Here is a 24549-nt window from a genome sequence, read left to right as displayed (position 1 = left end):
GAAATATCTAAATTGTACTTTTTGTATTGAGGTCTAGAGGAGACATGACTTGCGGAGCCCAGGAGGGTACGTATGAGCGGGTCTGTTTTATCAATTGTTTCGATCGAAACATCCCCCGAAACAATGAGGTCATGTGGTTCTCGAAGCCGTACATGAGAACGAGGTCGCTTCGTATTTTGAAGTGAAATAAATAAATAAGAATATTGTCTTCTTTCCTAAACGCTAAATCTTTTTTTTTAACTTGATGTAATAAATAACCTATATGATACTGATTGATACAATAGGATTTGGGGGAGTATTCCTTTCCATTCAGGGGTGTATGGAAAGAAATTTAGAGGGGTGTTAGGGGGTGGGGGCTGTAGATTACTCCCTGGGCACAGCAGTCAGAAAGGCCTCTTTCCGACCCTCTGCCGACTCCTTATGCCGGATTCTTTTCGACGGCTGCGCCGGCGCATTTACTGTGCCTTTACGGCTATTTGCCGACTGCTCGGCAAGACAACTTTCCGACGGCGGCGCCGGTGGATTTAATGCTCATTTCCGGCTATTTGCCAACTTTTCGGCAAAGCAACTATTCGTCCCGGTCGAAAATAGCGCTGAAAGACTCTACTACTACTTACCCCTCCTCCTACTACTACTATTCTTGTACTACTACACCTACTATTACTACTACTACTACTACTTATTCCTATTCCTACTAGAGATGGCCAGAACGGTTCCTGGTGGAACCAGTTTTCGGCTCTGAACGGATCCGGTTCTAGAAGATCCAGTTCCAGAATCAGTTTTTCGGATCCGACTCTGGAACGTGTTCCCAAGATCCGGTTCTGGAACCGGGTTTTTGAATCCATGTCTGGAACAGGTTCCAGCACTTTGTGGCCATCTCTACGCTAAACCCGAGCTGCTGGCAGCCTGTGAACAGTGTGCTAGATGAAATGGTAGAAGTGACAGGCAGGCGCCCAGGGGGCTTCTACTTGTTTCATTTGCCTACCTAAACAAACTGTGTAACTGGCAAACTCATTGGTTAAACAGGCAAACTGGCAAACTCATGATTGCTGAAGATACAATAAATAAAATCCGAGAGAAAGATGTATTTTTTCATATGAATTTCTGTGTGGATCCACATAGTAAAACTGCACAGAAAAATGTATCGAAGTGAATAGTTTTACATTACTTGACCTACATTATAATACAACATAGGCCTATCTTAAGGGGCAGGTATAAGCCTCTTTGTTCCTGTGGTGTCGTCAGTAGTTTATTTTTATTTATGTATATTCAAATAAATCATTTTGCAAACATAGCTTTACTGGCAACATTGGATATTATAAGTAACAAGTGATATACAAAATTCGTTTCATTATTATTGTTCGATGTTCGTGCACGTGCCACTTGACTTTTGAACCTTCTTATCAACCTTCTAATCAACTTATAATGATATGAGTTGCAGAAATGTTTATAGATGCTACAGGCGTGTAAGCAAGTCTATCCGATATTTCGAGATGGAAGGCACGAACACCCCAGCAGTTGAAATAAATGATCCGAAGTTGAATCATTTATTTGATGGTCCTGATATCTTAAACGTGTATCATCCTGCCATAATAAATTTATCAGCTGGTGCCCCTGGACCTGATTTATTGCAGAAATGTAACGATATATTTTTGAGAGCGACAGAAGAACGGTTGGTATGTAGAATGTATGAAGGTAAAATCATGGAATAAGGACCTAATCTAAGGAAGTTGGTCCTTAATCTGTGGTAGAAAGTCCGAGTACTAGGGTTGATATCATTTAAGTCCATGTCAAATATGAGTATCCACCTGTGGAGTAACATTAATTTCAGTACTGGTTTACTTTTGGCGCACCACTAGAAAGACTTGTTGAAAAGTTATAATTCTTTCACTAATTTCCTTATTGTCCCCTAAAACATTTCCGCTGGGTGACGTGAAATATATCACATGGCAAAGATAAAATTCAAGGGGCCAAAAGAAGTAATTGTTAAAAAGGTGCAGTTTTACTATATAGATCCACAGAGTGTAAAATGTACAGAAAAATTTGGGCAAACCATTAATTTGCACATTTTATGTGCAGAACAGAACCTAACCAACCCCTGCGGGGCTTCTAACCCGTTCTAAATACTACTACTACCACCACTTATACTATGGATGCGTATAGTAAAACTGCACGTTTGAAAGTTTACAATTGTTTTACGATTTGCATGTAAATACGGCTTCTGGATATACGACAAAAACAGTGCTAAAAACACCAACCTGTGCTACGTGGCCACTAAAAGGCACGAAAGCTACTTAACCGAGTTAGGGCGAAGCTAGTGAGCTCACGCAGTAGTGTGGGGATGTGTCCGTAGGAAGCAGGCGCGTCAGCGATGGTGAGTCTGGGTGTGTTACGAAGGGGTTACACAAATTCAGTTACCCACAGAGTAGCTATATATAGGCCTAGGCTAATATCGAAGTACACAGCGTTCGAATGATTCGACCAGAGACATTCTTTAAAATGAACATATTATATGAATGCCAGATGTGAACAGTCATCTTGACACGTCTCCGCAAGACAATGTTCAAAGAGAATTGTACGGGTGTTTCGAATGGACCAGGGCTTTCTTATAAATAACTAAATTTAAAAAACGTGTATCGAATCATGTCTCAATCTCTGAGCTGGAAATAAAAATGTACAAAGTAGTCACTGTACCTGAAGTTGGCATCTGAACCAACGAGAACTTCATCTGTTCTACACTCCAACGTATTTGTGTAAGGTCGAAGAAATAAGTGTCTCAAGGTTGAATAAAGCCAGTGCATTTTCCACGAATTAACCTTTTAAGAGTTGCATCTCCTCCGGAACTGTCGAACTGAAAAAATTTGTCATCCATATTTGGTCTTCAGCAATCCAACAGCAAAAGGCACTTGGTCACAATACGTGCTGCAGAAGTATCTTCACTTCTCCCTGCACATATTAGACGACGACTTACTGGCAGATACTTTTTAAGTTCGGAAAGTCGGTGTTCATTGATTGCGAAAAGGACCTGTGGGTTTTACTATCATAAAATACATAAACGCAAAAGAGTTCTGTCCAACTTTATTACTAGCATAATTATACGAATGAGTTGCTGATAGCGAACTCATGGCGACGTGTACGCTCTTCGTTCCTCGCAACTCCAGAGTCCGACTAAATCGCATGTTTATCGAACCCTGACTGTTGTGCATTAATGACATTAGCAGGGCTGAAATCCTGTTCCGAAAGTAATTGTTTTACTTCATTCATAAATACGGCTGCTCGGTTGTCGAAATCAGTTTCTTTTGAAACGACTTTCGTCGATACTTAACGTGTTATTTTTCGATATACAATATTAGCCTAGTTTTGAATGCCTTTACCTACAAGCTGGGAATTTGATAATGGATTGATCGATATCGGTCTTTATAGACACTGTCCAAATTGGAAGTATAGATTATGAATTATCTTGTGCCGATGCCTAGCAATTCAAATTGCAACAAGACATTATTATTTATACTGTTTTTGCAGTGCTCTGCACTTCGGCCATTGAGTCATTTTCAGTGCCGTCTTATATCTGTACAGAACGTTTCCATTCCTGATCACTTGGTTTCATAACTGTTCTATGTTCAGTCGACTTCGTTGATGGTCGATGAACTTTCTAGGAACACAAAGAATCGAAGGATAGTTACTTTCTTTCTCACGTGGCTGTCTTGTCCATAAATGTACGTATTTGCCAAGTAACCTTTCAGGAACAACAAACTTTAGCAGTTCTCGAATAGGGCGAATAACGAACTGGTGCTTTGTTCATGATCAGGAGCACATTATCATCCTGCGTTGTATTGTACTCATCGTCACAGACTTCACTTCCATCTGTGTCATTATCTGAATATTATCGTGAATCACGAGCGTACGTATTTCGTCAGTAACAATATCGTCATTTTATAGCTGCTCTTGAATTTGATCTGCCGGTACGTGCTTCTCAGGTGTTGATATATCGTTACAAAATAACCTACCAGCAATTTAACAATAACTGCTGGTCGCATTTTTACTCCAGGATGTGATAGTCGAACTGCGGGAATGTCGTTAACACTCTAATACCAACTTCACATTAAACAGGCTTCGCTCGCAAGAACACTAAAAACATCTCATTCATACGATCTGCTTCCCGTTAAAAGGAGAACCACAAGCAAGTTTTATACATATACAAAACCTTCTACCTAAAAGTGATTATAATTACTATCTGCTCTGCCCTTATCTGTTCTGGTGCATTAAAACAAAGACGAACAGAACGGATTACCAGATCAACTCTTTTCAAAAAGTTATTTCTCCATGAGAACACACATACCTGGTCCCTCTGCAAGTGTTTGGTTAAACCAAATGCAGCGACGTTACGTAAGTTGTATTGGGATCTGCTTTCATCCTCACAGATGCCCTTTTTTTTTTTTTTTTTTTTTTTTGTTTTGTTTTGTTTTGTTTTCTACGTCTGTTCTTGTGGTATCATAATATGAGCTGCTTCCTTGTTTTAATGAAATACAGATATCGTGTACTACCAGTCAGTGATCCAATAATTACCTTCACGAAACAGTAGGATCAAAAAACAAAAGCAGCATCGGTAAGTAATACATATATTCCTCTCGTAGTGTATGTTTCGAATGCAACATTTATTACCTACAGCATAACAAATAATTTCGTTTCATTGTTTTCACATTGCAATGAGAATTGGATAAATTTTACCACGTGAATCGTACGATAGCCGGACGCGTTTATTTCCCAGGTTGAGGAATGGTTACGTATTATTTCGGGTGGTAGACATGGATATCTTGTTTGATTCGATGCCTACCAAGAATAAGCCAAGTTATGAAGGAAAAGAGTTCTATTTATTTGAAATCCTTGCTAGGACTTAATGAATATAGTACTTTCAATAGTGTACACAAAGTTCCAGAAAAGCCAGGCAGAATGATAAGGTTGTCTCACTTTCTATCCTCGACTGTACATTATAGATCAGTGGGACTTATGTCTCTCGACAGCCTATTTTATTACCAAAAAATTCATATCAGATTCATGACTCTAATAATTTATGCTAGAAGCTAAATATAATTCGTAAAATCAACAATTTTTCAATTTGCGGATGTGTCTTACACAGGAGAATAGGCCAGAAGGGGTTATTCCGTTGTCCATAGAACTTAAATTTGTGTTTTTCGAATGGGCTATATGTTTGATTCAGAAGTCTGTCTGACACATATATGACCCTTTATTGTCAGTTCGTACAGTGTAGTCCCGCTAATTCGGACCGAACCCTGTTCGGATTACATGATTGTTCGAATCGGTCGGGATAACAGTAAAATCGCGGTTTGAAGTGATTGAACGGATCTATTGTGTTGTAATACATAGCGTATAGTATTTTAAAACACGTTTTCTGACTACAGTATACGTACTGTACTGTTAAAATGTTAGAAAAACTTGATGCCTTTATTGTATTTCAAACCGTGTAATAATGTGGCATAAGGCCTAAATACAGGTATTAAAAAAACTGCATTTAACGAAAGTTCACTTTGTTTCCTACGAAAACATGCACCCATTTTCATGCTTTTAGTTATAAATTTCGTAAAACTGCGTATTTTCGTTAAAAAAAAAATAAAAAATAAAATTTTCCTCCCGGACCTGTTCGGATTATCGGTACTCCATTGTACTTAAGAATAATTTAACTAATTCTAAGAAAATGCTCTTTCAGTTTTCCATTTCACACTTTTTCTTCTTCTTTTATTTATTTATTTATTTATTTATGTGTGTATTTTTAATTGTTTTTCCAGGAAAATGAGAGGAAAAATAGTTATCTTTTTCAATATGGCATAGCGGCAGGTCTTTGGGATTTTCGTGAAGAATTGTCGAAATTTTTAACTCACAATTATGGAAGTCAAGTAAACAGGTCAGTATTCTCTACTAGTTTGTAGAATTGCACGATTAGGAGCATACGCCAAGCCAAAAATATAAATATGCCAATTATCTCACTGTACTTGTTCTATCTTAAGAATAGTATCCACCTATAAAAGGTTATTAAATTTTTGTAAAGAATACCGTGTACTACAGATAAATTAAAATGATTGTCTTCTGATTCCAACGTTTCTACATCTGAGCTTTCTTCAGCCTAAGCGGGATATTTTATACATGCGTTGTTTGTAGAATTTTTTACAACGTCCAGATTTATAAAATAATGTCTGTTGAATCGTTTTGTAATGTTTGTTTCGTAATATATGCTTTGCAATTTAAAATATTAAATGAAAAATATAAGCTTAATATACTAAGAAATTGTTTGTAACAAATATTTAAATTATCTTGAAGTCGTACAAAAAATATTATTTCTATTTTATATAAAACAATTTTGGATTTTTTTTATGTAAGTGCTTTATGAATTTTTATTTATTTTTGTTTAAGTTGCAAAAGAAATTATTTTTAGAAAACTTAACTTGTTTAAAACAAACAAATTGTGATGCCTGATACCGAACAACTTAATTACATTAGACCTTGCACGTAAATACTCATACATATAAATATTAATTACAATAATATAATACAAGATTCTTGCAAATCTAGAAATCAAGGAAATCCTTGAAAAGTCAGGAAAGAGAGAAGTGATATAAAAAATTAAAGAAAATGGTACTTAAACTGGAAATCAGGGAAAATTGAGGATTTTTACTTAGGGAACAAAAACGACATGTGGAAGCAAAGATCTCGTTCCAGGTGGAAAAAGTGAATTCAAACATTTATGAAGTGTTGTGAAAATGATATTGACTATATCACATGGAAATGCAAGTGTAGACTCGTTTTTCTATTAACAAAAGTTTATTGATAGAGAACTTCCCAGAGACTTGCTTAGCAGTCCAACGCCAACTAGTAGCTTATTTAGCATACATAGGAGAAATAAGAAGTTTCAGTGCTTGAGATCCAGACCCCATAACTTCTGTAAAAGTTTCTAAAACAAGATATAATTAGATTCTAGAAGAGAGAAAAAATGAAAATTATCAGGAAGTAGTTAAACGAACAAAATGCTAAAAGAAGTATAAATAAAATAGAATTATGTCGAAGTTATACGTGATCACACATACAATTATAGTATGAGCACTGTCAGCCGTTGGGGATTTTCATGGCCTAGCTCCAAAGATATTGTTAGATTCTCATGAAATTTATTTGGAATCATCAGGAAAGAACACTCTTTGAAAAAAAAATCATAATTGGTGAAGTGGCAATTAGTTGATTAGTTTACGTGTTTTCTTATCCACTGTTATTAACTAAGCCGTTATTTAGCTTTTATAGACATTCTTCAGTAGTGGACCTTTATTTTGTTAAATGCCGCGGGTCAGGAAAATTGTTTTGTCTGGCATCTGGAATTTAGGAGAAAAGATAAAAATTATTTTACAAGACCTCTGATAATATTTCATGTGTATTTTATATAAATTAAAATGGTATTAGAATTCTTGAGTATTTTTCCTTCGTTTTTCCCATTTCATACAGGACTGCCGTGGCTGTATATTTAGCGCACACGCCTTTGGCGCAGAAGTCCTGGGCTCGATTCCCGGTGAGAGCTCGTGTTTCGGATCGCACGTTAAGCTGTAGGTCCACGTCTATGTAGTCTCAGTGCTGAACAACACGTTATACTCCAAATTAACGAATCAACTTATTTCGTACAAAAATATCGAGACCACTGAACATTATTTTAAAATATATACACAACTTACAGTATTTGCGAGAATTGCAATACCAAGGAAACATGTGTGAGTGAAATGAAATTTATACCACAAATTTGCTACATCACTATACAGAAATGATAACAATTTCAAAACTATACATTTCCGATCTTAAATGAAATGGGTATGGTATGAGGTCTCCACGTCTTGCGGTTAGCACTTCTATTTATTTTGGCATCGAACCAAACATGCGTTGGTTCGACAATCGCCTGCAACTCTGCTTCTATGTGAGACCAGAAGACATCAATTGTGCTGGAGTACCATGACAAACAAGGAGATGAGCAATCATATCCCATAGCATTTGATGAGTTACATACGGAAGTAGTGGTATTATTTTTTTCTTAAATAAGACATTCACACATCTGGATGCATGTGGCAGGACATTCTCCTTCTCTGAAATATGGTGTTCCAAATTGTTTGAAAAAAGGGTATGATCTTGGCCTCTATAACTTCCCTGATGAGCGAGCAACGGAAATTGCATGTTATACTCAACATTGCCCCATACTGTCACATACCAGAGTAAATGGTAAATAGAAGTTGGACGAGTAGTGCCAACGCATTCTCCAGTTAAGAACGGAATGGCCAATGAAAAACGCTGAAACAGACGAATAGCCAATCAAGATGTCCGAAACAATTCCAATACCTTCAAAATGGCTGCTATGTCACTACGCGTATAATTTCCGTTTACTCTGCCACGTACCTGCCGTTCGGTTGTTATGACATTCGATAATACATACTGGCAGATTGCACTCACCACGATAACATATAAAATATATATACAGCTATCACTAGAGAAAAGTTGAAACGGATTGATCCGAAAAACAAGGCCATCTGCCACTCAGCACTCCGTTAAAAGTGTTCACGCAGCCATTGCAGTGAGTCAATAGAAACTAATGCGTCGTTAATCTAACAATGTCTTGCCATCCCATGGTATGGTCACATTGCGCGATCCTCTGTCCGATTGCCTGCGTACGGTTCTCTTCCGTCTAGTGCTTCTGCACAAGCATCACTGTACTCACAGTAATTTCGCAGTTCGAGATACGTCCTTATCTTATGCCGACCTTGCAGCCTCAGTCAAACACAGTTGTCTGTTTATATTGCGTCCTTTAACGTCAGCGAGGAATAGTGATGTTTAGCAATACGTTTCCTGTTAGGGCGCTTTTCGAGCTACCCATGCGCCATCACGCTGAAATTATAATTGTCCGTACATCATACCACGTGCAGTTGAGTCTTCCCCATTAAATAAGTAGCCCTATGTCACCGATCGGAATATTCTGTAGCAGCCCCACTTTATGTGCAAGAAAAACAGTTGTTCCGGTAATTTAATAATTTGAAAATCCCAATCTAGGAACCAAAGTTAATTTCTTACAGTTGTTAACCAAAATTAAGGTAAATAAAAGTATTTTAAAGAAACTGCCTTTATAGCAAATTCGAAAGTCTAATTACAACAAATTTGCAGCCAATCGATTAATTTGAATACCTAGCCTATATCTTGAGTAATCTTTACTTATGGAACCTAGCAAACAAGAACAATGAGCAAATATACAGGCTGTCTCAAAAGTCTCATACGACAACTCTGTTATTGTAAGAGTTACAACAAAATGTAAGAAGGGAATTCGTCTCCAAATATGATGATTTCAATCTAAAGTGAAGAGATTTTTTAAATCGGATAAGCCGTTTGGGCTGTACACTCACTATGTGTCCAATGTTAAATGAAAATGCAACGTTGCCATTTACCTGGACCACAACATAATGTAAATGGGGGGCATGTTTGAAATGGATGTTGACCATTGACACATTAACGTAAAAGACAGTAACTTTATTCACTTACGTTGTAGGTCCAGGTAAGTGGCAACGTTGCATTTTCATTTAACATTGGGCACATAAAGAGTGTACAGCCCAAACGGCTCGTCCGATTTAAAAAATTCCTTCACTTTGGATTGAAAACATCATATTTGGAGACGGTTTCCTCTCTTACGTTTTGTTGTAACTCTTATAATAACAGAATTGTCCTATGTCAAGGGACTTTTGAGACACCCTGTATACTACAATTAATCTGGTTTCTGATATATATATATATGAGTATTCAAATTTGGCATTTAAATCCAATTCATAACAGTAATATATGCTCCATACAACAAATTATTCAGCATACAAGTATTCTTCAAATGTATAGATTGTAAATCAGAAAATATTTTAATTCAACTCATGTAAACAAAATTACCCAACTCATCAGATATCTTTTCTTTAATAACTAACATCTACTGCACAACAGTAATAACTATATACACAATAGGTAATTTAGATTTTGACCGGTTTAATCCTAGTTAACAACTAAAGCACGAATCACACAACAGGATTACAGGGAACTTTATTTGCAAATTTTGCCACTAATGGCGCCGTAAGGGTTTAGCGAACCTAGCGGCCAATAATGCTTCTGCCAATACTGATTATTTTATTCTCATTGTATTTTCTTACACACACACACACACACACACACACACATATATATATATATATATATATATATATATATATAGATAGATAGATAGATAGATAGATAGATAGATAGATAGATAGATAGATAGATAGATATAGCGAGAAAGAGAGAGAGGGAGAAAACAGTACACACGCCGCACAAGTCATGTGAAATAGGACTTATTCTCGCCATTCCTTCTTGTTGCAATTTTCACCAACAGTAATATGTAGGCATCCGTTCAAATGGTTGTGTCTGTTCTTCGGGAAGTAGTGTGGAGGAGCATGAGATGTAAAACAAAACATTAAGTGTACTAGTAGGTTTACCTTTGTTACTTATTGAGTATTATTATCGATTTCGGCATTTCTTTTAGTTACGTTAGCTACTAACTTGACATTTTCGGCGTCTTGTATTAATTTATAGATCGTCCTGAAATTGAGAATCCTGAAAAAGTGAAGCAAAAATATGAAGCACATAAACATTGGAGGAGCAGTAAGTGAACGTTGGACACGGTTAAAGATTAAGATAATACTAAATGTAATGGCGATAAAGTGTAGTCCGTCCGTCTGTTCTTGGGAATTCGCAAGCATTGATAGAAATAGGGGTGGTCCTTTAAGAATTTTAGAGGATTAGGACAATTCCGGACTGGAGACGTTGGCTACTTGGCGATCGCCAACACAGAGATCACGAGGCGCAGGATCTATAGACCTTGGTCGAATTTTCGCGATCGCAAATGCTTTTATGAGTCTTCCTACCAAAAAGGTTGCAGAAGCCTAAGTTCGTCTTCCCGAAAGAAGTCTTACGGGCCCTTCATGTACACTGCTTTCAAATTTGTTCTTACTCTCCCATGTCCTCAAGTCACATGTGAGAGGGGATTTTCTAAATTGAAAATTGTTAAAACTAGACTAAAATCTACGATAAGTCAAAACCATTAGTATCCTTTACTTTTTATGTTTACAGAAAAAGATTTATTCCTGAATGTAGACAAAGAAAAAGTAATTAATTTGATTGCCTCATCAAGTGAAGAACTCCCTAAAAAAACTGTCAAAATAACTGAAGTAACTTCACGATTACGTTTGATTGTCTCAGTACTATTAACTTTCATTTTTCCGACCTGTTTTGTACTACATATTTGTTCAATACAGAAAATATGATTTTGTTACTTATCGTGTTTTGCAACTGACTTGTTTTATATATATATATATAAAAGGGACCTTTAAGGACCCGCGCTAAGGGCTCTCAACTTGGCCAGTCCGACACTGAATTAGGATTATATGTATCAAAAGTTAAGATTTTAACATTTGTTTGGACGATGCTACGGTGATAGGTAGTGATGGTGCGTTGTGATAAAATGTTATAGGTTTCTAGAATATCGTGTTCTCGGTTACCTTGTGGTATAGACAGTTATATAATAAAAAGGGAGACCATGTCTATTCTGTTCGTAATAGATCGTGATATTAGTGTTCCAAGATAAATAGAACAAATGGGAAATGAGTACAGTTATAGAGGAAGAGAGGATGTAGGGAATTTGGATTCTCAACGCTAAAGAAAAGAATGAAATTCCAAGAGTACTGATTTAAGATTTGATTAACAATGACAGCCGGGTCTGAAGTGAGTGAACATACAATGTTGAATGAGTAAACGTGTTAGGGCAAGTTCCCCAACTAAGGTAATGAGCCCTTAAAAGAAATTACTTCGTTAAAAAAGGATATGCACTAAATATGGCGAAAACTTCTCGCTGATACGTTAGCGTTCGGATTGCTAATTGGATTCTTAAAGTAAGTAAGTACTGTTTTTATTATGATTATTTGAAGTGTAACTTATTTTTTTTAAGTAATGAAATAAATAAATTTATAGGATTATAATGAAATTATACTGAAGTGGTTTTGTTATGATTTGTTGTTTATAACATTTTCGATTACATTTTACATGTGTGTTTTTAAATATATTTTGATAACGTTTTTGTGCTTTGTAGTTTGATGTTATTTTATTTTTATTTTATTATTATTATTAATTCGACATCTTGCAGTGAACTGTTAATAATTTCAAACACATTTTATCATACGAAATATACATATATTTTGTTAGTGCTGCTGATCATTTTATGTCCTTTGATTGCTACATGACTAATTCTGATTCAATACTGTCACCCAAAGATCTTGATATAGAGAACAAACATGAAAAATGAATGCAGAATTACTACGAGTTATCGAGTAAAGAAAAACATTTCGAGTTTTGAATTTGATTTTGTAATGATTACAATATCAAACGATTATTTCCCCCTAAATCGGATTCAGAAACTTACACTTCAGAGACTTTTAAAGATGAAATTACTATTCAAAGTGGCTTATATAGAAATTAGTAATAATTTTGGTACACCTCCTTATAAAATCACCCTGTACATAATTGTAATATTATTATTTTATATAAAACTTGTTGATCCTTTATTTCTACGTTTGTAGAGAGTGTCTTATTCAGACATGTGGCGCCACTCATGGATTACATTTGGCAATGACAACATTTCTGCCGTATAATGCAGTTATATTTGTGGAAGAAGTGACGTATATGATAGCATTGGATGCTTTCCGTCATTTCTCAAACATGAAGATAGTGCCAGGTATGCATTGCAATTATGTGATTCACTAAATATAATATAATTACTAGCAGTGGGCCATTATTTAAAGTAATTTGTTGTATTGTCATACTTTAGTTCGAAACGTGGATTTAATTTACTTTCCTTTGGTCATAGTCACTAAACCATTTGTGCTTGTAAGAGCCATTGCTTCCATTTAACTGTGGAAACTACGGTATTTGGACTTCAAATAAAATTAACACAATTAATAAAATTTGGCAATCATCAATAAGTTCTAATGGAGATGCAGTCATATTTCGTGGAGAAATAAAATAATTACAAAAATGCAGTTTATAAACAGATTTTTCTGCCCATGATTTCTCTTTGTAATAGTCATTTTAATATTGTATCTACAGTCTATAATCGTATTTAATGTAATCTTTGTCTCTTTCTGAACAAATCGAAATTATAAATTTTCTCAAAAACTATGTAAGATAGCACAGGAAAGCTGTATCTGGATAAACAGAGTCCTATTTGACACAAGATTGTACTACTACTAGTAAAGAATTGATGAAAATTGAACTGTAACCATAACGTTTTGTGAAATAGTCCAAGTTAGTTCACTGGATGGTGTGTAGCCAGCACATTTGTTCTCATCACCACTATTTCTAGCTTTCTACAACTAACTTCGCTGTCTTGTAATTGAGGTAGCTTCATAATTGCATCATGATGGTAGGGCAATCTCAAACATTGTATCCACCATAAATCCAACTGGGTTTGCTAACGATTTTATTAGACATTCCTAAAGCAAATGAGAGATACTGACAGTATTGTAATATTTTTTTGGCACAAATATTCAGTCAAGAAGAATGGTAAACTGAATTTTCTAATAATCTTAACTTCCAGTTTCATTAGGAAATTCCTTATATTTGGTTAACATATGTGTCTTTGACGCGGAAGACCCGGGTTCATTTCCCAATGGAAACTCATATTGTTCTGATTCCACATTGAACTATAGGTCTCGTATAGCCTGGCTGCTGAAAGTTACACTAAACTAATCTAATATAATCCAAATTTCATTAATTTATATATAGTAAATGGAAACCCGTAATTCGACAAACGTATGTGTCTTGTCTTCTGCAAATTATAAGTGTGTCTCATGTTAAAAATAGTTAAAAAGTAGTTTTATGAAAAACTATTATTGTTTTAACCAAATTGTATATACAAAGGTTGGGTGAAAGACATTGAATTGCAAGATGAGTAGTTCAACTAATAAGGCTAGTCGCTAGTCTACGTTACCCATGGAATACATACCGTGTCCAGTATATAGCTAATCAAGAAAACACTCGCATCTATTTCAGGGAAAATTTTTATATAAGTATCAATAGCATACACAAAATTTCATCAAGGAAAAAATCAAGCACATAAGTTCATATCGTTTCAGAGCATGTTAATATAACAAATGATTACGTAACCATAACATCTTATTACCGGGAATTAATTCTGGAAACTGTTCCTTTCCGTACGTTACTGCTAAGTATAAGGAAGCCTCTCAGACGTAAAGGGTCTAGGATAGAAGTATTCTTCTCGATAATGTTTTGTCCGACATATTACTCATAAACTTCATCCCATTGAAGTGGCAAGGTAAATTTGAAAACCAATTATAGAAGTCATTCGTTTTACTTCCTGCAGCGACGAAGATAAAATATATAATGACCACAAGTAGAGTTAGCGTGGAAAGAAATCGAACAGATCAGGATCAATTTTTAAGTAAACCACTTTGAAAACTAAAATGGTTTGACAAATTTCTATGTTGAGTCAATATGTTTAATAAGTCCTCATTTTGGACTAGTGTTTGAATAAAATGTGTACTAAAGTAGTTTTCTCATGAATAATTTGGATTTTTACAAAAAAACACAACAAAACAAAAAACATCGCTGAATTTTATGAGTGATAACGCGTTTAGTTTCCAGTAGAACAAAATTTGTGTTGGGCTCAGCATCGTCAGACAATTAAGGAGCTCCGTGTTGATTAGAAACAAGCCGAAGTGAACCGAACTCAGAAGCTCCCAGCATGCAAAGCTTTGGATTGCTGAGTGTCCGTAAGTTGCGGTACTAAGTCCGTAATGGCTAATATCTGCAGTTACATTATGAAAGAAATAATAATAATACGGTACTGTAATTTTAATCAAGCATACTATCCAATCCGAAGTATAAAATAGGAAGTATACGTGGTTCCACTCCTGTAAATAAAATGACGTTATAGCAACCAGCGGTCAGCTCTCGAAACAGTGGCTCGTGTCCAGTATTGCTACAACTCCGCCCCCAGGGAGCAGAACTTTCAAATTGAATCGACTGCTCCAAGTTATGCCTGTTGTTCCCAATATCCGTTAAATGGAGGTCTGTACAACCAAGGAATGATTGTACTCACAAATTCTGGTACACTGCTTTTTTTCTAACAAAAATAAACATATAAATAAATAAAGTTGCCATAGGCAATATATAATATTGGACAAAGGCTCAGGATTTGCTCAAGGACATGCTAAACAAGCTCATGTCATTTCGTCCCATTGTAAAGTGTAATTCAGTGTAACTTTATTCGTAGGCTCAAGAAGGTTGTAGCCTAAGCTTCCCTTGGGTTCGATTTATGTGAACATACTCGTATGTTGGAACAAAGGAATTTCACATCCCGCATGAAAAACTCATTGCTTACCAGAAAATAGTGAAGACTTATTGTACCACATTACATTAGAAGCATTTCTGCAAGATTCTGCAAGTCAGGGAAGGGGGAGACGTACGAAGGAAAAAGAATTAAATTATTAAAGAATAGGAAAATAACTATAAAGTGCCTAGATGGGCACCATCTTGGAATTCATTCATGTGACAATGCTACCAGCTAAAAGTAGCGTGCTTCAGGTGGAGACAATAAAAGTTTTGAAATGGGTTGATCCATAAGAAACTGGAGAAATAAAGACTAATAAATGAGAAGTTTGTGTACGATAAAAAATACACCGTAAGTAGTAACAGAGAAAAATATATGAATAAAATTATAAAAATAACGCAGACAAAAACGTTTAAGAAAGTGATAGCAAAAGTAAAATCAAAATTGGTGAGGATAGAAAATATATGTTTGGGAAACGGACTACGTATATTGAAGTGGGTGTTGCAGAAGGTTAAGACTAGATTGAAATTTCCCATCTGCTTGTTGTAGAACTCACAACCTATCTCAACATTACATTTGACGATACCTTCCACGTATATCTCCCTCTTGGCTGTATAGTTAACTTACACGTCTTCGACGCGGAATACCCATTGTCGATTCCCGGCTGGGGTTCATGTGGTGTCGATCTCACTTCTCATATATCCCCTATAGCCTCATATAACCTCTAGATTTACGTCTGATGTAGTCTCGGTGCTGAAAGGACGTTAAACCCCAAATCAACCAACCAACGACAGCTTACACGTATATTTCCTCAAAACTCTTTCCTCGGACTCCTCCATGTCCCTCAGAAAGAGATAAAAATACACTTTACCATCCTCTCCGCAAATGCTTCCTTGATCTTAATTGTCTATAATATTACACCTCACTACACTCAATCCATTTTCCGCATACATATTTTTATTCTTTCCTATTTTACTCATTTTCCATAAGTATACTTTTATTTATTTATTTATTTATTTATTCGTAATGCCTCACTATTAATATTATATTTATTTATTTATATGTTTATTTCTTTGTTAAGATTTCCTTTAGTAACACTGGAAACTTTTTAAAACGTATTATACATACACATATTTCTCTCCTCGTTTGTAAAATGTTTTTCTCTTGAAATTTGTCATCGACCAAACTGTCTTCTGCTGTTGCAAAACTTAAATTTTTCTCAACATTACATCTGACGTCACCTTCATTGTAGATCTCCCTCTTGGCCCTCTTGGCTTTGCTCCTTAACCTGAAACCCCCTCTGCTTTCAATCTGACACACTATGATGTGACTGCATTTCAGTATAACGCCCACCTGAACTCTTCACTGCTAGTTTCCTGTTCTTTAGTTTTTCTAAGTTCTTAACACCATCTGTTTCGCATTACCTCGTTGGCGGCGATTAGAGATTTCGAAATCGCATATTACGATTTTTCAGCTCGTCAGATTGATTGTAGAAATAGGTCTTTCCAGATGTTGATTGATTTCTGCTGTTGGGGAGCACTGTGGCTCAGTGGTAGAACATTGACTTCCAGTGTATGGGATCCATGATTTGATCCCAGGCCAAGTGACTTTGTGGTGACAATATCGTATCCGTGGGTTTTTTCCCGAGATACTTCTGTTTCCTCCCACATTCTCATTTCATCGATTTTTCCATCATAATTCATCAGATGCTGCAAGGTTTCTTCGGGAATGGCAGCCCATTCTTCACGGAGTACTGAACTAAGAAGAGGTATCGATGTAGGTCGGTGAGGCCTGGCACGAAGTCCGCGTTCCAGAACATCCCAAAGGTGTTCTATAGGATTCAAGTCAGGACTCTGTGCAGGCTAGTCCATTACAGGGATGTTATGGTCGTGTAACCATTCCGCCATAGGCCCTGCAGTATGAAGAGGTGCTCGATCGTGTTGAAAGATGCAATCGCCATCCCCGAATTGCTCTTCAACAGTGGGAAGCAAGAAGGTGCTTAAAACATCAATGTAGACCTGCGCTGTGAGAGTGCCACGCAAAACGTCAAGGGATGCAAGCCCCCTCGAAGAAAAACACGACTACACAATAACACCACCAGCTCCGAATTTTACTGTTGGCACTACACACGCTGACAGATAACGTTCACGGAACATTCGCCATAACCACATCCTGCCATCGGATCGCCACATTGTGTACCGTGATTCGTCACTCCACACAACGTTTTTCCACTGTTCAATCGTCCAGTGTTTACGCTTCTTACAAAAAGCGAGGCGTCGTTTGGCATTTACCTGTGTGATGTGTGACTTATGAGCAGCCGCTCGACCATGAAATCCAAGTTTTCTCACCTCATGCCTAACTGTCATAGTACTTGGAGTAGATCCTGATGCAGTTTGGAATTCCTGTGTGATGGTCTGGATAGATGTCTGCCTATTACACTTTACGACTCTCGTCAACTGTCGGTGGTCTCTGTCAGTCAACAGACGAGGTCGGCCTGTACGGTTTTGTGCTGTACGTGTCCCTTCACGTTTCCGCTTCACTATCACATCAAACACAGTGGACCTAGGAATGTTTAGAAGTGTGTAAATCTCGCGTACAGACTTTTGACACAAGTGACACCCAATCACCTGACCACGTTCGAAGTCTGTGAGTTCCGCAGAGCGCCCCATTCTGCTTTCTCATGATGTGAAATGACTACTGAGGTCACTGATAATGAGTACCTGGCAGTAGGTGGCAGCACAGTGCACCTAATATGAAAAACGTATGTTTTGGGGGGTGTCCGGATACTTTTGATCATATAGTATATATATATATATATATATATATATAATATTTTATAATTTACAGATTTGCTTTATTTTCTGTGTTGCAGTTCCTATCACAAGTGATGGTGTAGATACGAGAAAATTTGAAAAAATTGCGTTAGATGAAAAATCAAAGGGACTTTGGAATCTGACTGATGAGAAACCATTTTGGGCCATGTTTTACACCATTCCAACGTTCCATAATCCATGTGGTATTACTATGACAAAAGGTTAGTATGGGTACAGTGTTCGGAAAAACATTTTACGAAAAAAAAAAAGACTATTGTGGTAATAGAACAGAAATAAAGCAATAACAAAAATTGCAATATTGAATGATAAAAAATTGACAGAAAAGCATGTAGACAAATGCTAAATTTATGAAAATCACATGTTAAACCAGCTACGTATGACATTGTAAATTGTAACTCTGTTCATCATATCAATCGCAAGTAATGATTGTTCCATTTACGTCAATCGAATTACCGTTTTAGATATACCTGTCTATCTCCTACTCTTAGAGCACTATATCGCTCCTGAAGTCGAACTTAACTCTTTATCAAGGAGAGAGAAACTGCAGGGGAATAATTAAACTTGTTCATTTTTATTACGTTTGCCAATATGTAAAATTATCTAATTGTTTAATGATTTATTACTATTTATTTTCTTAGTTTGATGTTTCGTGGTTATGCTGCAAGGGTGCTCGTAAGATATGATTTTTTTTTTATTATTTTATTTTAGAACTGTCGAGAAAAATAATTGGAAAGTTTAAATCGTTAGGAACTAAAATTTTGTATTAAAAATAATAACCAACACCATACTGACATTGCCATTCGAAGACATTGCCATTAAATAATTTTAAAAGTAGTAGTCCTTTTTATGGGGGGACATATTCGAATTATGATGGTGCGTCATGCGCAGTGAGGGAAACGAGCACTCCTTTCATGCTTTGTAGGCTAAATTTAAAATTAGTTTGTTCCAAGCTATGGGAGTTTGTACTTACAACGATAACATGTATTTATTCTGTTTATTTTATTTATTATTTAGGACAAAAGTGCTATATTAGCACAAACAAGCTAAGAAAAAGAAAAATGGAATAACTAATGTCGTGAAAAATGTTTATTTTTCCGTTGCCATGTGGAAATGTTTATGGCAATGTGTTGATATTGATTCGATTACTAGGGAAACAGTTAAATTTCCATGGAAATGTTTATAGTTAGATACCAATATATACAGGGTGGCGCACGAAATGATCCACCATTTTCTTTTTAAATAAAAACTTTATTCACAATCAGAACAGAAAAAATGCACGTCTTAAGAAAGAGTGTACTGTGTAGAAATGTTCTAATTCAAAACATGTTCAATGTGGCCGCCATTGTTGATCTGAACTGTATTTAATCAACACTGAGGTTATTCACTACTCGACGACACATGTTTTCATCAATTTTACTGCAAGCCTGAACAAAAAGTCGTCTGAGCTCTACCAAATTGTTGGGATGTTTCGGAAAAATCTTTTCCTTCACAGAAAGTAATCACATGGGTTAAGATGAGGACTATGAGGTGGCCAGGATTATCCAGCATGAAACCGGTCTGGAAACCGATCAGAAATAACACGTATGTGAAACATTTCGTGTAAGAAATCCAAGACAACATTCGCAGTGTGCGGTTTGGCTCCATCTCGTATGAACCACTGCGTGTTAATGGGCAAAGCAGTAGCAAGTAACTACGGAACAAAGTTATTCCGGAGCATAGTCAAGTACCGCTCACTGTTTACTGTTTCTTCGAAGAAGAATGGCCCAATCAGTCCATGGCTGGAAATTTCAACCCAAACTGTAATCCTGGGAGCGTGGTGTTGTTTTTCATGAATCAACCGTAGATTTTTCTTGGCCCAAAAACGCACATTTTGTTTGTTGACCACTCCGTCCAAATGGAAATGCGCCTCGTCAGAAAACCAAACGTTGTGAAGGATTCGTTGCTTACCCTCTGCCCATTGCGCGAACACTAATCTCTGCTGCTTGTGATCGTTTGTGAGTCGTTCCACAACGGTCATCTGGTATGGATAAAAATGAAGGTCACTCTTCATAATTCGTTAAACCAAACGTCTTGATATGCCAAGTGCACTGCTGTCTTTCTTGTCGACTTCCCGGGATTCCTCTGCATTGCAACTCTAACAGTTTCAATATTCTGAGGCGAACACACAGGCTTCTGTCGAGGACGCTTCGGCTCCAATATTGTTCCTTCCCTCTGAAAGTTTTCATACAGTCTGTGGATGGGTTTTTTTGGAGGGAGCCCATCGGGTATTAAACCTCTCTCGAAACCGTCTTTGAGCAACCATAACACTTTTTGATTCATGGAACAAAAGCACGATTGTTGAGCGCTGCTCTGTAGTCAGTCTGCTCTTGTCAGCCATCTTGAAAACTAGCCCTCTAGCGGCGGCAGGGTGAGGTAGGTGTCAATTTCTTCTTCGACTGTTTCTCCAAACTGCACTGCTACTGCTGTAAAAGTGTACATTGCGATTTCTTGTTCCCCTGAAACAATTAAAAAAAAAAAGAAAAAAAAAGTGGATCATTTCGTGCGCCACCCTGTAACTAATTGAGACGTTGTGTAATATATTCGTATGTCTTATAACTGTAAAGTAATTGGCAATAATCCAAAATATAGTGTATTTCATATAATTGAAATAAGTGTGTGACTCTTTAAATAATCTTTGTAATAAAGAGCAATTAGTTTTATATGGATTTTACTACAAGATTTTAACAATTCGAACTGTACTGGACAGCATCATGTTTATGGTTTTTTCATTGTTCTTCTGTTTCTTCCCAAATTTTAATTACACCAATTATTTCAGTATCATTCACTTTAATTAACCATCCGTCTCCTTTAGACTATAGAGCATGATCGTGGGATGGTAAAACTACATATTCCATTTCTTCTTTTTTCTGTAAATTAAAAATATCAGAAGTTATTATTGTTAGTACACTACAATATTCCATGGTCGATCTACCACGTCGCAATGAATAGATCGTAAGAAACTTGTCTACACAGGCTTACCAATCAAATTATTGGGTCGAGCGATGCAGCATTTTACTATGATAAATAAGTTAAGCTTGTAAAATGAAATGAAATATTAGCTCAACGTTACAGGTATGTTATGCTATTTATGCTAAAGAAAAATAATTATTATTGTTCCATCGTGATCGAATGTCTAACGCATGTAGTTTCTTGAAGCTTAGTCCAGAATTAGGTTCCCGATGGGTGAGCTTGCATCTAACTCAGATCTGAATAGTACTTCGAATTCGACCTACAAACAGTAATACCTGTCTCGCATAGCCTCGATGATGAAAAGGAAAGTTGAATGAATTAACCGACCAATCACTGATCCAAAACACGGATGATAAGTGAATGTCAGAAGTACGATTTAAAAACCGTTCGATTTTCAAACAATCTTACTTTTAAAATGTTGGCGAAATCTTCTATTGTACAAATCGTATTATTTTCCAGTATCAAGAATGAACTGATATATAGTCTTATTCAGAAAATATTTACCTTTCACCTGTCTTTAAAAAGCTATATTTTGGCTGCTGTACGTAGGAAATTCAAATAGTTTGTCTCTAAATAAAGATCTGATTTGGCCGTAGAAAAACAATATTTGTTTGATTTAATTCTGTGTATGGGTTATATAGTACATGGTTTTCCAAAGAGATGTGGATGACCAGGTGTTTTTTCAACAAGACTGTAAAAGCATTTTTCTTAAGACATGCTGCAGTTATTCTTATCATTAGCTCATTTGAAAAGCATCAAAGTGAATCTTATGCATCTAAAAATCTATAACTTCTTTCTTTTCTTTTCTTTTCTTTTCTTTTTTTTCGTTTGACCAGTTTAGAATTACCAAACGCCCGTGAATCATTAATTTACACATTACCCTGACTTAGAAATTAAATTCTGTGCTTTAGCTCAAAACGGAACAAAACTGCAGCTGTTTATAATTATTTGCTTAATTTCGACCAGATGGCCAAATGAAGACTGCAACTACTTTACAAAAGCTCAAGGGGCTCGCTCCAAAACAAATTCAAGTTCGGCAGCCATGTTTTAGATTATGACTCTAAAGGGTACTGAAGTTTCTCCACATAAATAAAACCATATTAAATCGATCAATGGCGCTCATTGACAAAAATTATTATTTATACTTCCTTCTTACTCCATACTGAACGTGTCATTCTTCTAAGGAAAAATTTAACTTAAGGAATGGAGATCAGTCATAGGTGCAGAAAATGGCGAACAAACTGGATGGTGGGAAACATCAACGTTTCTGCATGCCAGAATCTTTCTTCTCTTGGCATCTCTATGATATCAATGACAAGGCCAATACTTGCACAATTGAAAGAGGTTGTCGCTTACTTGCAAAACAGTCTGCATACAGAGACATACTGTCATCGACACAGTATGTTCTCTTCACAGACCATTGAACGGAAACTTATGAAACTTGGTAATGTGTTACATAAGCTACCATTTGTACTTTGGGTACGCGTGGTCCTGGGTTCGATTCCCAGTGAGAGAGCACAAACAAATTTAATTTCACAATCATTAACTTTGGTTAATCATCTGTCTACTTTGGCCTAAAAGACATAATCATGGGACGTTAAACTAAAAATGTCATTTCATTTTACATGTTACATGAAACACAGTATATAAACGGCGTGACAAACATCTTGGCATTTGAGGGCGGCGCTCCAAGTTCCCTCTAAATGCTGCTAGCAAATGAGAGGCCAACGGTATTGCCCCGTTTATTTTTTACACATTCACGTCTATCGCCTGTCACCTGATCGCGCTGTAGTTCGTCTGCTTAGCCATAGCCACACTCCTTTACCACTTGGCAGCGTCGCGTCAGAGCTTGCGTTTTATTCGTTCAGCTGAAATGCCAAGATGTTTGTCACAGGCTTTAGTTAGGGTATTGGCCACTAGATATATTGCTTAGTACTCAAATCACTTGTCTCAAACTTTTGGGTCGTACCTTGTGCAAAACTAATAGAAAAAGACAAATTTCAGTGAGGTTAATCAATGTAAAACATGCTTATGGTAACAAATTACTTAAAATATTTATTTCACAAGAAGTAACGAAATACATTATCTTTTAACTCATATATATTTTTTTGGACTGAAAAGTCAAAATAACCGTAAAGATTTTAAAAAATAAGATTAAAGGAAACAGTTTTACTTATCAAAAAGCAAATTCAATATACTTCGCTTTGCTCTGGTATTGATCCACACACAACGGATTTGTAAACATAGCTAATCTCGTATTGTCCGATGACCTTCAAACTACTGTCAGCCTGCCCTTTATAAATACTACGATCAACCTTCCTCTGCAGTAGCCTTTTTGCTGGATCCTTCTAAGATCAGCTTGCCCTCTATACTCCCACACATTCTATAGTCTGAGTTTCATTCTAATTGGGTGATGTATACAGGTATTCTTAAATGCATTTACGCTAAGATATAATAAGATATAGACAGAAAATATGCTGAATAAATTCCAAGAAACCCAGTCTGAAGCATATCGACCCAAGACTGGTAGACCACGCACGGCGACAGACTAGGCAACAACTGGGGCAGTATTGGCATCATTCAGTAAAAATATCAAGATAAGCACGCATATTTTAGCCTGTGAAAATGGTGTTAATCGCACCTCAATCATAAGCATTATGCCAGTGAATAAGTGGCACTCTTATAAACTTCAACTTCACTAACACCTTACAAATGTCCCAGATTGTCATCTGGAATTTGCTTAATGCGTCACAGAGTAGATACGACAAAACTCTACCTTCCCGTCTGGCATATTGTTCACTAATAAGGCAAACTTTTACGTGTTGGGCGGAATTAACAAACAGAACGTGCAGTACCGGTCAGATATTTATCTCGGCGAGATGATGGTGTGGTGTAGCGTGTGGGTCCATTCTTCATCGATGGGATGCTAACGGCGATGTGTTATTGGCGCATGTAAGAAGATGACATCTTACTATCACTGCTGTCGGAGGATGGGCCATTCCCTACGTTTCTCCAGCACGATAGCGTCTCACCTCATTACGATATTTGTATCCGTGAGTCCTTCTGTCAGCAATTTCTGATGCGTAGATTGATCTGCGAAATGCTGTGAAATAGCCCTTTCTTTCCCCTGGACTACCACTGGACTACTCCCTGTGGGGGGCCATGTGAACTCTTGTGCATGTGGTGAAAATTAAGGATGTTCAGCATCTCAAGGAACGAATTGTGGACGCATTTTCTAACATTAGAGCCGACATTTTAGGC

The 24549-nt window shown here is 36.6% G+C and overlaps 1 protein-coding gene across 1 annotated transcript in view; it reads left to right on the top strand.

The window, feature by feature from the left end:
* Positions 1–1297: 1297 nt before the first annotated feature.
* The window catches only part of LOC145664417 (uncharacterized), a 42802-nt gene continuing 19550 nt past the window's right edge, over positions 1298–24549 (top strand). Inside the window, exons 1-4 of the mRNA XM_081731100.1 lie at positions 1298–1676; positions 5805–5920; positions 12675–12829; positions 18318–18479. Of these exons, the coding sequence (XP_081587226.1) occupies positions 1431–1676; positions 5805–5920; positions 12675–12829; positions 18318–18479 (679 nt within the window). The 5' untranslated portion in view covers positions 1298–1430. The remainder of the gene's footprint in view (positions 1677–5804; positions 5921–12674; positions 12830–18317; positions 18480–24549) is intronic.

This window comes from Thermobia domestica, chromosome 11 (genome assembly GCF_964235325.1).
Source record: "Thermobia domestica chromosome 11, izTheDome1.hap1.1, whole genome shotgun sequence".
Taxonomy (NCBI): Eukaryota; Metazoa; Arthropoda; class Insecta; order Zygentoma; family Lepismatidae; genus Thermobia; species Thermobia domestica.
Note: the sequence above shows the minus strand (reverse complement) of the source record. Positions and strands in the feature narration are given on the sequence as shown.